The 12,040-nt window shown below is 35.6% G+C and overlaps 1 protein-coding gene and 1 long non-coding RNA gene across 3 annotated transcripts; one reads left to right on the forward strand and one right to left on the reverse strand.

Moving 5' to 3' along the window:
* Window positions 1-1,448: 1,448 nt before the first annotated feature.
* Window positions 1,449-3,120, reverse strand: LOC147487503 (uncharacterized). Its single transcript, XR_015201450.1, has 3 exons — window positions 2,857-3,120; window positions 2,257-2,445; window positions 1,449-2,030 (listed from the first exon to the last, which is right to left on the reverse strand). It is a non-coding gene; the product is annotated as an uncharacterized LOC147487503 (long non-coding RNA).
* Window positions 3,121-4,040: 920 nt separating this feature from the next.
* On the forward strand, window positions 4,041-8,964 carry LOC147487504 (glucomannan 4-beta-mannosyltransferase 1-like). 2 transcript variants are annotated; one of them, XM_086572098.1, is made up of 9 exons: window positions 4,041-4,476; window positions 5,542-5,640; window positions 5,754-6,006; window positions 6,786-6,896; window positions 7,094-7,230; window positions 7,402-7,515; window positions 7,647-7,846; window positions 8,001-8,228; window positions 8,411-8,964. In XM_086572098.1, the coding sequence occupies exons 1-9, from the start codon at window positions 4,165-4,167 to the stop codon at window positions 8,568-8,570; spliced, it is 1,614 nt and encodes a 537-aa protein (XP_086428224.1). In that variant the 5' UTR covers window positions 4,041-4,164; the 3' UTR covers window positions 8,571-8,964. The 2 variants fall into 2 exon arrangements, with proteins under 2 accessions (XP_086428224.1, XP_086428225.1); XM_086572099.1 differs by lacking the exon at window positions 4,041-4,476 and adding an exon at window positions 4,840-5,188.
* The last annotated feature ends 3,076 nt before the right edge of the window (window positions 8,965-12,040 follow it).

Here is a 12,040-nt window from a genome sequence, read left to right on the forward strand (position 1 = left end):
GCCATGCATTACGATGGGCACCCTAATAGAGCCATTTTATGTTTGGAGCTAAGTCACATAATATCCGAAACCAAACAATGAAACCGAAACCAAATAATCCCATTTCCAAATGATCTCATTAGATCGCCTCAAATTCTAAAAGCACAACACTAAAATCTTCTTCTTTTAATCAAACCCCAGTTCAGCAAGCCTCTTTTCAAACCTAAATAAGTCATAAACATTCTATACAATGAAAAACGGGGTTAGTTAGACTTACCCCTTTCAAAAAATATTAGTGATACCCCCAATTGCAAGATCCAACGGCTACGAGATGATTTTTTTTTTTAGATGAATAAATATAACCGTTGGATCTTACAAATGGGGGGGTATCACTAATATTTTTTAAAATGGGGTAATACTAATTGGCAACTAGTAATGGGGGGGTAAGTCTATCTAACCCTAAAAAACGCATGAAAAAATTACTTGACATTCTATGCCTAAAGAAAAGGCTTGAATTCTTGAAAGAAGTTCTAAGATATCCGTAACACATAGCACCAAGTAGCTCCCCGAATTCGAATCTATCCCAATCAAGTCAATCAAAGCTTACATTATTTCCATGGCACATTTAGCCATTCTCATGCTTTAGACATGTAAAAGGAAAATCCTAACTGGAAGAAAACAGACTTAAAGAATTTGATAACAACTTAATCGTTTTTATTGAGCTTTACCTATTCAAGTACTGAACAAACGAAACAAATTGCACTGCAACTTTGCATGATAATTTATTACAGTAACTCTGCCATAAACTTTTGGCAAATGATATAAGCCCTCATCGCATTTACATTACACAAACTTGAGAAGTGTGACAAGGGTAAAAAAGCACGCATACATACTTCAATCATGAAAAGTCGGAAACAAAATAGGCAAAGCTGCAAAATTGGAAAAATTATGAAAACCATAGAAGCATTCTGTACATTTGGTATGTCGCTCCCAGCCAGGGTCCAATTGCCGCCCTAGAATTGATTCTATCAGTAGGCATTCAGCCATAAAAATAATTATTTCGGGCTTCTCCACTTTCTCCTTTGGACTGGATAGCAACATGCAAGGGTAATTGTAGTTCAACAACATTTAACTCCACTGATCCTTCCAGATGTTGATAACTGCAATTCTCACACTGCAGAGACAGAAATGGATGCGGCCATTTAAGCTAATCGTCTGCGTCCCAGATTGGCAATAAGTTCGATTGAGATGAATTGTTTAGCTGTATTTTCAAATTCTTCCTCTTTCAAATCATGGGCTTGTTGAAGTTGTTTTGCCTCGGAGTCTACTGCTTCAGCCTCTGCAAGTAAAGTGTTAGCTTCTTCAAGGTCACCTAACTTCGAGGGCAGCCGATCTCGCCATTGCGATGAAACTAAGCGTAGTCTTTCACATCCCGATTTTGTTTGCCTCTTTTTCCTTCAAAGAAAATCGGTTCCTCTTTCTCATTCAAATTTTTAACAGTGATATCGATCTCTTCCTCAATCTTCCCAAGTTGTAAGATGTCCGCTTCCATTTTAGTCTGCAAGACATCCACGCACAAACACACACGAACAGGAGTGAAGAACAAGAAAGCCCTTCTCTTATATATAGAAGCTTTTTACTTCATGCAAATATTCATCAGCATCAATTGTAATGTGAATATTTCAAATTATGAGAACCTAGTATGAGGATAGAATATTGGTAATTAGCTGGCTAACCAACTTATCCTGCAGACTACTAAACAGCTTATAATGTTTTGAAGCAACAACAAAATTTCCATGTAAAATTTGGTTTGGAGAAAAAAATGGTTATAAATGCAAACCGACAGGCACTGTTGATCTTTTTATTTTCCTTTTCCTCGAAGCAGTTGCTCAAACACAGTAACCAGTGAATGTGAATCTTCTTCCCACGATCTCACCAACACAAAACCAACAAAAGCACTCGAGGCCAAATAGAGCAAAGCATTGGAAGCATCCTCAACCTTCAGGTCCTGCTTGTTCCTCCACATATGCTTCACATAATCAATTTCCTTCCTGAATGCCTCCGCACGTCCAGGGATTATGCGTAAAAATGCAATTTAGAAGAAAGACCAATATATGTCTATAGAAAGACAATGCACAAGGAAAATAGTCCAAGTATATCACAAATGATGGAACATGACTACAAGTTCACAGAAATAATATATCAAATAGTTACTCCTATCTTTATACGATTCATCATTAGATCTAGCAAGTGGAAAATGGATATCAACAGAAGTACCTTGCAAGGCGGGTATAAAACAACTGCTTTGACAATAAATTGCACTTCTCCACAGTGGGAGGCTCCTGAATGTACTGCTTGTTCTACTCCAACAACTGCTTGTAATAGGCACTCCCGCACTTGGCCACAAATCCCAAGGCCTAAACTGCTTTAGTTTGCAATTGATGTAACTTTGATGCCATGGATTCCCTAGAAGAAAGTTGACAAACAAAAGAATCTTATGATCACCAAGTCCAATCATGGCTCTAATACCAAGTATCAACAATACACCATTCACAACAACATACGAATTCTACAAGATATGATATAAACAATTCATGACTTAAAACAGAAAAAAAAACACAAAACCACGACCTCACCAGTGTCAAAATCAGTAACCGGATCTCCTCAAAACCCTTTATACAATCCCATTGTTTATATATTAACACAAACAAGTAAAGCAATAAGAAGATGAAAAAAAAATTACCTCTTCTCTAGTTCGTCTTCTTCGAGGCAAAAGGGTTTTGAGGGAGAAGCAAAGATTTGTGCGAAACCAAAGAACTCCACAAATTATATCAAACACAATTTGGTAAACAAATTAGTAGTCGACATTCTTCATACCTGAATTGACTGTGATGAAACTGCATCTCTTGTCTTGACTATGGGGAGTCGTAGAAATTGAAGAAGAATCCAGTGGAACAACCTTCCCTTAAATAATCCAAGAGCGAATACGAGAGCGAGAATAGAGAGAGGATCGGGAGAGTTAGATCCAACGAGGTCGGATGTGGTTGTGTAAAGCAGCAGATTGTGAGAACAGGTTTGTAGCGGTAGGATGGAGGAGAGATTGGGAGAGGTTGGAGGCGAAGAAAATGAGAGAAGAGGGGGGGGGGGGTACTGTCAGACACAAAGTAAGGGTTATTTGGGGGTACGGACAGACAAAGGAGAGGGTGACACGAAGCAAGTGGTTTTTTGGGTGACTTTAGAAAAGCGACCTCAAGAGTTTGCTACGCTCACGGACAAGGTAAAAAGGGCTTGGATGGCGCAGAACGTTAGCAATACCGTCTGAACATACAATGAAATGTGTTACTTCCAGGTGCAGTTATAAGCTCTTTCAAACCACTTTGTTACAAATTTGGCGCGATTTTACAAGTCCTTATAAATAGTTATTACTACTTAGCTTATGTACCATTCCAGATTCAATTACAAGGTGCCAAGTATAGTCCCAAGCATTATTCTTGAGCATAGACAGTTTCCCGAATGTTTGCTCCACATTCACCCACTCGTGTATTGTTCTTTATCTGATAACAGGGCAGCCAAGGATATAAACTTTTGAGTGATGCCAAGTACAGTCCAAATAAGAAAGAAATCAAGTGATATAATAAAAAAACACTTAAGATTTTGTTGTGGTTATCTGGCAATACGTTTTGTATATCACACTTCCAACTTTCCTCAATTAAAATTTGCATAAGAAGAAACAAGGGATGCCACCTGGAGAGCTTTAAAACATTTTTGTTGCATTCCTCTTCTCTATCTGTTATTTACTTCTTGACCTATGAGTTTGAATGTTCACAATCTTTTGATCATATATTGTCGGCGAGAAAAGAACTGAAATCCAGCTATTCATGGTATACGTTGCAACGCCTTCACCTGCATGCGAACCGTGTGTCTCTCAATGTCAAGGGCCTAATTGAAACGGTTCTCTCATCGTACTACATGCTTACACCTAATCCTCCCTAGCCATTGTCTTCGTCCTCTCCTCTGAACAACTTTACCTTATATAAAGTAAAGCTGGCTGCGTAGCATTTTACACACCTGCAGAGCTTTCCCTGTCCAGGGTAGCCATATATAGATCAAGTACATCTGCAGTAGTACCTGTCCTATCTCTTTATTTGACACTTTTCTCTTCTGCAACAAGTGAAAGCAGTGGCCATGAGAACTCTAGGTCTAGGAGAGCCTCGAATGGGAATGTTATATGGAGTGACAGACAATTTCAGGCTTGTATGGCAACTACTAGAGTCCCCTATGGTTCCATTTCTCCGCTTTGCTATTATTATATGTGCTGTGATGTCCATCATGCTTTTCAAAGAGCGAGTTCACATGGCATTAGTCATCATGACGGTAAAGTTGATGGGAAGCAAGTGGTATACAAAGTTCAAACTGGAAGCCATGAAGCAAGATCTAGAGCATAACAACACTTGCCCCATGGTGTTGGTGCAAATACCCATGTACAATGAAAAAGAGGTATACATATTATCTCCTCTATACAACTACTATATATAGTTACTCCCAATTCTTTTACTATAAACTGTGTTCTTATATGCTCTGTATGTGCCATCTATATCCGGCCATATAGACCTTCAGTTGATGATGGATACCTCCATTGAGGAATCCGTGGCCTTAAAAGTTATTTAAATTTCTTTATTAATACAAGTCATAAAATGGGAAAATGTTTACTCATCATAGTTGGCCTTCAAAGAGGTGGTGTGAGCATAGTCAATAGTAGACCGCGCATAGGGCGTGGAATATTGTTGCTCTGATTTTTACAGACCGAGTGTTGAACAGGTACTTAGTGCATATATTATACTGCACGCAAAGAAAATTAGTAAGTAAAGAGAGTAATAAATACTTCTATATATGAAATATAAGGAGTTTGGAAGAGAAATTTTCAAAGTAATATAACTGGTCAGAATTTCTCGCAAAAGTGCTAAAGAAAATTGATTATAGATACACTCTAGTAGAAGAATTTTCTATAGGGAAATTTACTAAGCTTTTACTCGAGTTTAGTAGTTTTAAGTTTTCACCGGCAAGACTTTTAAAGTATTTTCATATACAACATCTAAAACAGGCAAAACAAAAAAGATGATATAGATAAGCATTTAGATGATCTACACTCTCCGATCTTCAGCGAAACAAGCATCTGATGTCTTCTCTGGGCGTAGACTTGCAGATACTGGTAAGGCACTACGGGCCCTGATTTTATAAAGGTCTCACAAACTATGGAAAGTTTCACATGCAGTCCTTTGGATCTAAATTGGCGCCAGCAACATCGACAAGATAGTTTGTGTATCTGTCCTGGTTTTCAATTCATATAAATCCAGTTTCGTTTTTCTTATGAGTCATATCTTATCTTATGTTGTACTTGAGCATATTCACATGCAACACGAGTCTGTAGAAATTGATTAATTAATGTGTCATGAACACGCGGATTATAGGCTCTCTGAGCTAACCAACAAAAAGAAAAAGAAAATAGAAAGACAAAAGATGATTAGCAACTGAGTTAATTATTTCCTCTTGTGTCTTGATCAGGTTTACAAGCTTTCAGTAGGAGCTGTATGCAGCCTTTCCTGGCCTTCAGACCGATTCATAGTCCAAGTTCTCGATGACTCCACCAACATAGTCTTACGGGTATGTACTTAGTTAATGATATGCGCCGAAGAGAAGCTCCTTATTTAGAAACTCCGTTGATCATCAATGCATTCTATTGCTATTCTTTAATTTTGTTCACTTAATAAATACAGGAATTGGTAGAACTGGAGTGCAAAAAATGGATAGCTAAAGGTATTAATGTAAAGTATGAGACAAGGAACAACAGAAATGGCTACAAAGCTGGAGCACTTAGAGAAGGATTACAGCAACAATATGTCAAGGACTGCGAATTCGTAGCAATATTTGATGCAGATTTCCAACCAGAATGTGACTTTCTTTGGAGGACTGTTCCCTTTCTTCTCGAGAATTCTGAGCTTGCCTTGGTTCAGGCTAGGTGGAAGTTTGGTAAGAATATCTCACTTGCGCAGTTTTTAAGTTTGGTCCTGTCTCCCTAGTGGTGCATGTGGGTGGTTCTGTTTACTACTTGTGAGTTGTGACCATTCCATATATGGCATTGTTTACGATGTCTAGGAACTTTTTCATCAAATCAGGACTGTATATTGTGAGTCCCTTTATACGTGCTCATTGACACAGTACTGAAAAGTTTTTTGCCTATAAAAATGTGTACTTGCGGTCTTTTTTTTGTTCACCGTTTACTGGCCCTCCAAAATTGGGTTAGGTAGACCATCCGTTTAATGGCGTTTGTGGACATAAGCGGTGTACTTTTGTTTTAACTCAAGGCCACCTCATCTCAAGTCCAAAATACATTACATCCAATCTGTATTGCCTCTAGGGAAAAAGTTGTCGCTGGAACCTAACAGTTATTTCCATTTGTCATCTCTTAGCATTTCCCAAATTGGATTCCAAAGGAGTAACAAGTCAAAACATTTCCAGCATAAGATCTTCTTGCCATAAAATATCTACACACTGTAATTACTTCAGAAAATTAAACATAAGTGAACCTTAGTTCAAAAGAATTTGAAAAAACGAAGTAACTAAATAAAAGCTGCATATATAAAGTCAAGAATCATGTGTTGAAAGTTCTGATTTTGGATTGGTTACTATTGTGCAAGTTCTTACTTTCTAAGGCGGTTTCCCCTTTAATTTTCTGAGTCACTTTTTTTTGTGTGTGCGTGAGTGTGTTGTTTGTGCAAATTTCCTTACTAGTTTCAATTATGCTACAGTGAATGCCAATGAGTGTCTGATGACCCGGCTTCAAGAAATGTCATTGGACTATCACTTCACTGTGGAGCAAGAAGTTGGTTCTTCTACATGTTCCTTCTTTGGATTCAATGGTAAACAACTTGATGTTACTAATAATAAAATAGCACGATTCTTACTCGCATTGTAGATAAATCATGTGTGATCATTATAATTATAAATTCATAATAATTAACTCTATTAACATGGGACTACCACAGTTGTTTCTTATTGTAGGACAATCATGTGCGGCCATTTTAGTTAACTATGTAATTATGAATTGCATTCACAGGGACCGCTGGTGTTTGGAGGATCCAAGCAATTCATGATGCTGGAGGATGGAAAGAACGAACCACGGTAGAAGACATGGATCTTGCAGTAAGAGCTAGCCTCAAGGGCTGGAAGTTTCTCTTTGTGGGAAACTTATGTGTGAGTTTTTATCCTCTTCAAACGAACTCCAGAGTAAACATGTCAATGTCCGAGTCTTGGACGCAATAATAGTTAGCTGTTTGGTCTGGCTAACTGATTATTGGTCTGGGCTAACGTAGTAGTAAGCTTTGAATGCGCCAAACTCTAATGATGGAAGCATCATATTTTTAGGTGAAAAATGAACTTCCGAGCACCTTCAAAGCATATAGGTTTCAGCAACATCGTTGGTCATGTGGACCTGCTAATCTTTTCAAGAAAATGTCCAAGGAAATTATACTCTGTGAGGTGAGCGATCTTCATTCTTCAACCTACATAATCACAAATTAAGATCAATGCCAAGAACAAAGAACTTATATTCAAATGATTAAATACAAGAGACTTAACAATTTTGCAATGTTCTGTTTTATATTTTGCAGAAAGTTACTATTTGGAAGAAAATTTATGTCATCTACTCATTCTTCTTTGTGAGGAAAATAGTAGCTCATTGGGTCACCTTCTTCTTCTACTGTGTAATTATCCCATTGACAGTGTTGGTTCCTCAAGTCCATCTCCCTAAGGCCATTGCCATTTACATTCCAGCCACAATTACCGTTCTCAACGCCATATGTACTCCAAGGTAAGAAATGTTTTGTTACTATTTAATTGCTTCAGACACGATTCCATTTATGCGGTTTTGGAAATTACTTAAGTGGGAATTTACGTGGCCTCTTTCAATTTCTGAGGACGTTCTTATTAGTGAAACAAAACATACATATCTTTTGGCTATGTAGGTCTTTGCATTTGGTTGTCTTCTGGATACTGTTTGAGAATGTAATGTCCCTCCACCGTACCAAGGCAGCGATTATCGGTCTCCTAGAGGCTAACCGTGTAAACGAGTGGGTTGTAACTGAGAAGCTGGGGAACACCATCAAGCAAAAGAATACAAAACCACTAAGGAGGAGATGTGGATTATGTGGCCTTGAAAGTCGACATGTGGTCAAATTTCGCATTGGAGAAAGGTATACAAGGTTTTTATTTTTTTTCAACTTCTCACAAAAATTAAACCATATTGGTTGGGCCTGCAGTTCACCTTTGGTCAAATTTTAGATAGGGCTAACCTGATACAATTTAAATTGTTAAACGCACACAAATATTTTTCTGCTACACAAGTTTATGCTCTTCTTTTTTACTGCTAAAACAGGATTCATGTAATGGAGCTAGTGATGGGGATATTTCTGCTGTATTGTGCTATTTATGACTTTCTCTTTGGTCATAGCCACTTCTTTATATACCTGTTCCTTCAAGCAACAGCTTTCTTCGTAATGGGAGTTGGATACGTGGGAACTTTCGTGTCAAACTAGATGCATGTCAACTACATTTGATGTAGTGTGACTTCTTTTACGCTCTCATTGGCCATGATCACTTCTACATATATCACTCCCATGCCCAACTAAAACTCAGTTGTGCCCTTCCAATTCTAGTCAACTGTGAATAGATTAAGACGTAGGGCGTAGGACTGCATGTGTTTGAGCTGATCGTGCGATAATTAATGTAGTTTACTAGCTAGGTAGCTCTAGAACAGCGACTTCTGATTGAAGTTACGGAATCACAACGTTAAAGAATCCTTATACGAATTAGTACATGAGTTGGTTGTAAGTTTGTACCTGTAAATTGGCTTAATTGTATATGATGTTATAAGCAATGTGAAAAATGCACGTCTTTTGTGCTATTGCTCAACATTGATTGAGAAGCAAATACCAAGATACTTCGTTAACAATCCATACGTTCCGGGGGGATTCATATATGGATCTAAATTTAATGTTACGACCTCCTTGCTATAGATAACTTCTATAAATACTAAAAGGCACAACTCCCTACATGGCTATTTGACAAGTTTGATGATTACAGATGGCGGAGTTTTCAGGAAATTCCTCCTTCCCATTTGTTTCCAGGAAACCTCTTTACGACAGCTTCCACATAAATTTACCATTTTATTTATTATTTTATTTATTATTTATTTATTTTTGGAGGGGCATAAGCCCAAAGATAAAGAATGAAGCCCAAACAAGTAAATAAGCCTATGTATATTATAACATTTTAATTATATAACTTTTATCAAAGCACTACTAACAGTATATATTTAGTTCATACAAATAAACAAATAGAAACAATTAATACTTAGAACTAGCTTATAGGCCCGTGCATACGCACCGCTTTTTGAAAACATTTAGATTTTTTTTAGAAAATTGGGACTACCGTTTTAATCGCTAACCTGTTTTAATTTTTTAACAAATTATTTTTAATGAAGTTTTAATTGAGTTATAAAAACCCGTTTTAATAAAAGAAATATTCACGCTTTAATTAGAAGTGCTATAATTTGTTTTAATATGATAATAATTCCCGTTATAATAAGAGAGGAATTTTCATTTTAAAAAAAAATATTTCCGTTTTTCAAATAGGAGAGAAATTTCTGTTTTAATAGGAGATGACGTGAAATTTTAATAGAGCTCGAAAAATACCCCTTGTGAGAGCTTTAATATTAAAACTATAAAGTAGGCCTGTACATACGCACCGACTCTTTTGAAAACATGTTCAACAATCATAACTATATACATATAGAATTTTTTTAACAAATCGTGATTCCCGTTTTAGTCGCTAACCTATTGTAATTTCATAACAAATCGTTTTAATTAAGTTTTAAAAACCCGATTTAATTTTCTAACAAATTGTTTTAATTAAGTTTTATAAACCCATTTTTTAACCCTGTTTTAATAGTTGACTTAATTTAGAAACATGATTTCCATTTTAATAGGATAATGATTTTTGTTTTAATTAAATATGCTATATTTTTCCTTTTTAATAGGGAAGGAATTCCCATTTTAATAGGAAAAAAATTTCCGTTTTAATTAGAAGTGTTAGAATTTATTTTTTTTTAATAGAGGAGGAATTTCTGTTTTAATAGGAAATTGATTCCCGTTTTAATTATAAGTGTCTAATAAATATGAAAGGAATTCCAGTTTCAATAGGAGATGATGATGTGAAATTTTAATAGAGTTCGAAAAATACCCTTTGTGGGAGCTTTAATATTAAGATATAGATATAAATATAGAATAAAAATTATAAATGATATTATATAAATTCACTAATCAAGAGTCTATGACGTTTTCCTCCATCCATTCAAGAAGTCAAACAATATACATATGAGAACATGACAAACAAAAGAAAATTAATTCATAGTCGCAAATACCATAAAATTTCAAACATCGATCATGCAGGTCTATGCTCAATTTCATAAGAGCAAATAGAAAGAGATTGAAAGATAGTTAGATGCAAATATAAGGGAAAGATAGTTAGATTGAATTGTTACTGTTGGGCCAATAATATAATTATCCAATCACTTGGGAAAAAAATAAAGGCCCTAGCTTCAATCATTTTGCCAGTGAACAAGTCTAAATTATGTCCTCAGACTAAGACTATAAGAAGTAAATACATGGCCATGATTAAGCAAACAATCAACAATTGTGAAAGAAAATGCAACTCCCATAAATTTTTTCAGTTCCCTGCTTCAATAGTGGCAAGAAAAAAAAAAAAAACACACACAAGAAAATTTGAAAAATTATGAATCAATCAGGGACATACTATTCTTAGTAAGAAACCTTTCGAAAACTTTCGATTATCGTATATTGAGAAATTGGTCACCTTTCGAAAACTTCCGATTTTCATATACATTGAGAAATATCCTTGCAAAAACAAATCAAACTCAAGTTCATTTACAATCAATTGAGAACCAAAATCAACTATATATAGATAAAGGAACCGAAAGTAAAAGTACGTGTAAAAACTACCACACCAGACAAGAATGACGTGTTGCTCGTTTGCCGTGGTTGAAGCATGTTTCCATCGGTTGTTGAATTTGGAAGACGCAAGAAATTTCATTTCCAATTTGCTAGTATATGCATTAAACTCATTGTTGATATGTGATGTATATGATGAGTTCGCTTCATCTTCGTGTGTGTGTGTGTGTGTGTGTGTGTGTGTGTTTTTTTTTTTTTTAAATTTGACGAGAGGACCATCCATCCATTGTTCCTATAAATTAAAAGAATCAATATTTATAAACGGATTTCTGTGTGGATTCGTATAGTTTTTGCAACCATTTTTAACTCTCATGTATATTCATTCATCTACAAAAGAGTACTAAAAAAACCTCGCACGTTTATCAAAAGAGTCAATCAATATATAGCATAAACATTAAACATTAACCGTTCTTAATATTTGATGTGTTTAATGTGTCTGTCTTCTGTTTTATGCTACAATGTTATTGATCTAAAACCATGTTTGAGGATGAACGTTGATAATAGGTCTAAAAAGGTTATACACATGTTTAAGTAAAACTAGCACCTAACAGATCTTTAACTCAAATGGTATATCACTTGGGAGATTGCATCTTCATGTATCCTAAGGTGGTGGTGGTACCAAGATATTTCATTCATTAGTTTTTTATTTATGTAACGGTGGTGTTAATAGATAAAATTATATGGTTGAATATGTTTTTAGTACTATTTTGCACAATTACACATAAAAAGATATTTAGTATTGTTGAGAAGTTCGCCGAGTGATTTTGTTTATAATTATTTATTGTGTTTTCTTATACTTCATACTTCATTGAGTTTGAAAACAAAAAAGATATATTTCTAAAAGTCGAAATATTATTTTGCGGTGGGAAAAAACCATGCAAACAAACACCGACAAATCTAATATTTTCCCACTAAATGTTTTTGCAAACAAACATTAGCAAACAAAAGTTTTCCCACTACAAAAATTTGCACTAGCC

The sequence above is a fragment of the Coptis chinensis genome, chromosome 7 (genome assembly GCF_015680905.1).
Source record: "Coptis chinensis isolate HL-2020 chromosome 7, ASM1568090v1, whole genome shotgun sequence".
NCBI classification, from domain to species: Eukaryota; Viridiplantae; Streptophyta; class Magnoliopsida; order Ranunculales; family Ranunculaceae; genus Coptis; species Coptis chinensis.

Excerpts from the sequence above, each read along its gene's own strand:
- LOC147487504 (XM_086572098.1), top strand. The coding sequence starts at position 4,165 with ATGAGAACTCTAGGTCTAGGAGAGCCTCGAATGGGAATGTTATATGGA. Across the intron at positions 4,477-5,541 it reads CCATGTACAATGAAAAAGAG|GTTTACAAGCTTTCAGTAGG; the intron begins GTATACATATTA and ends TGTCTTGATCAG. Across the intron at positions 7,231-7,401 it reads TCTTTGTGGGAAACTTATGT|GTGAAAAATGAACTTCCGAG; the intron begins GTGAGTTTTTAT and ends TCATATTTTTAG.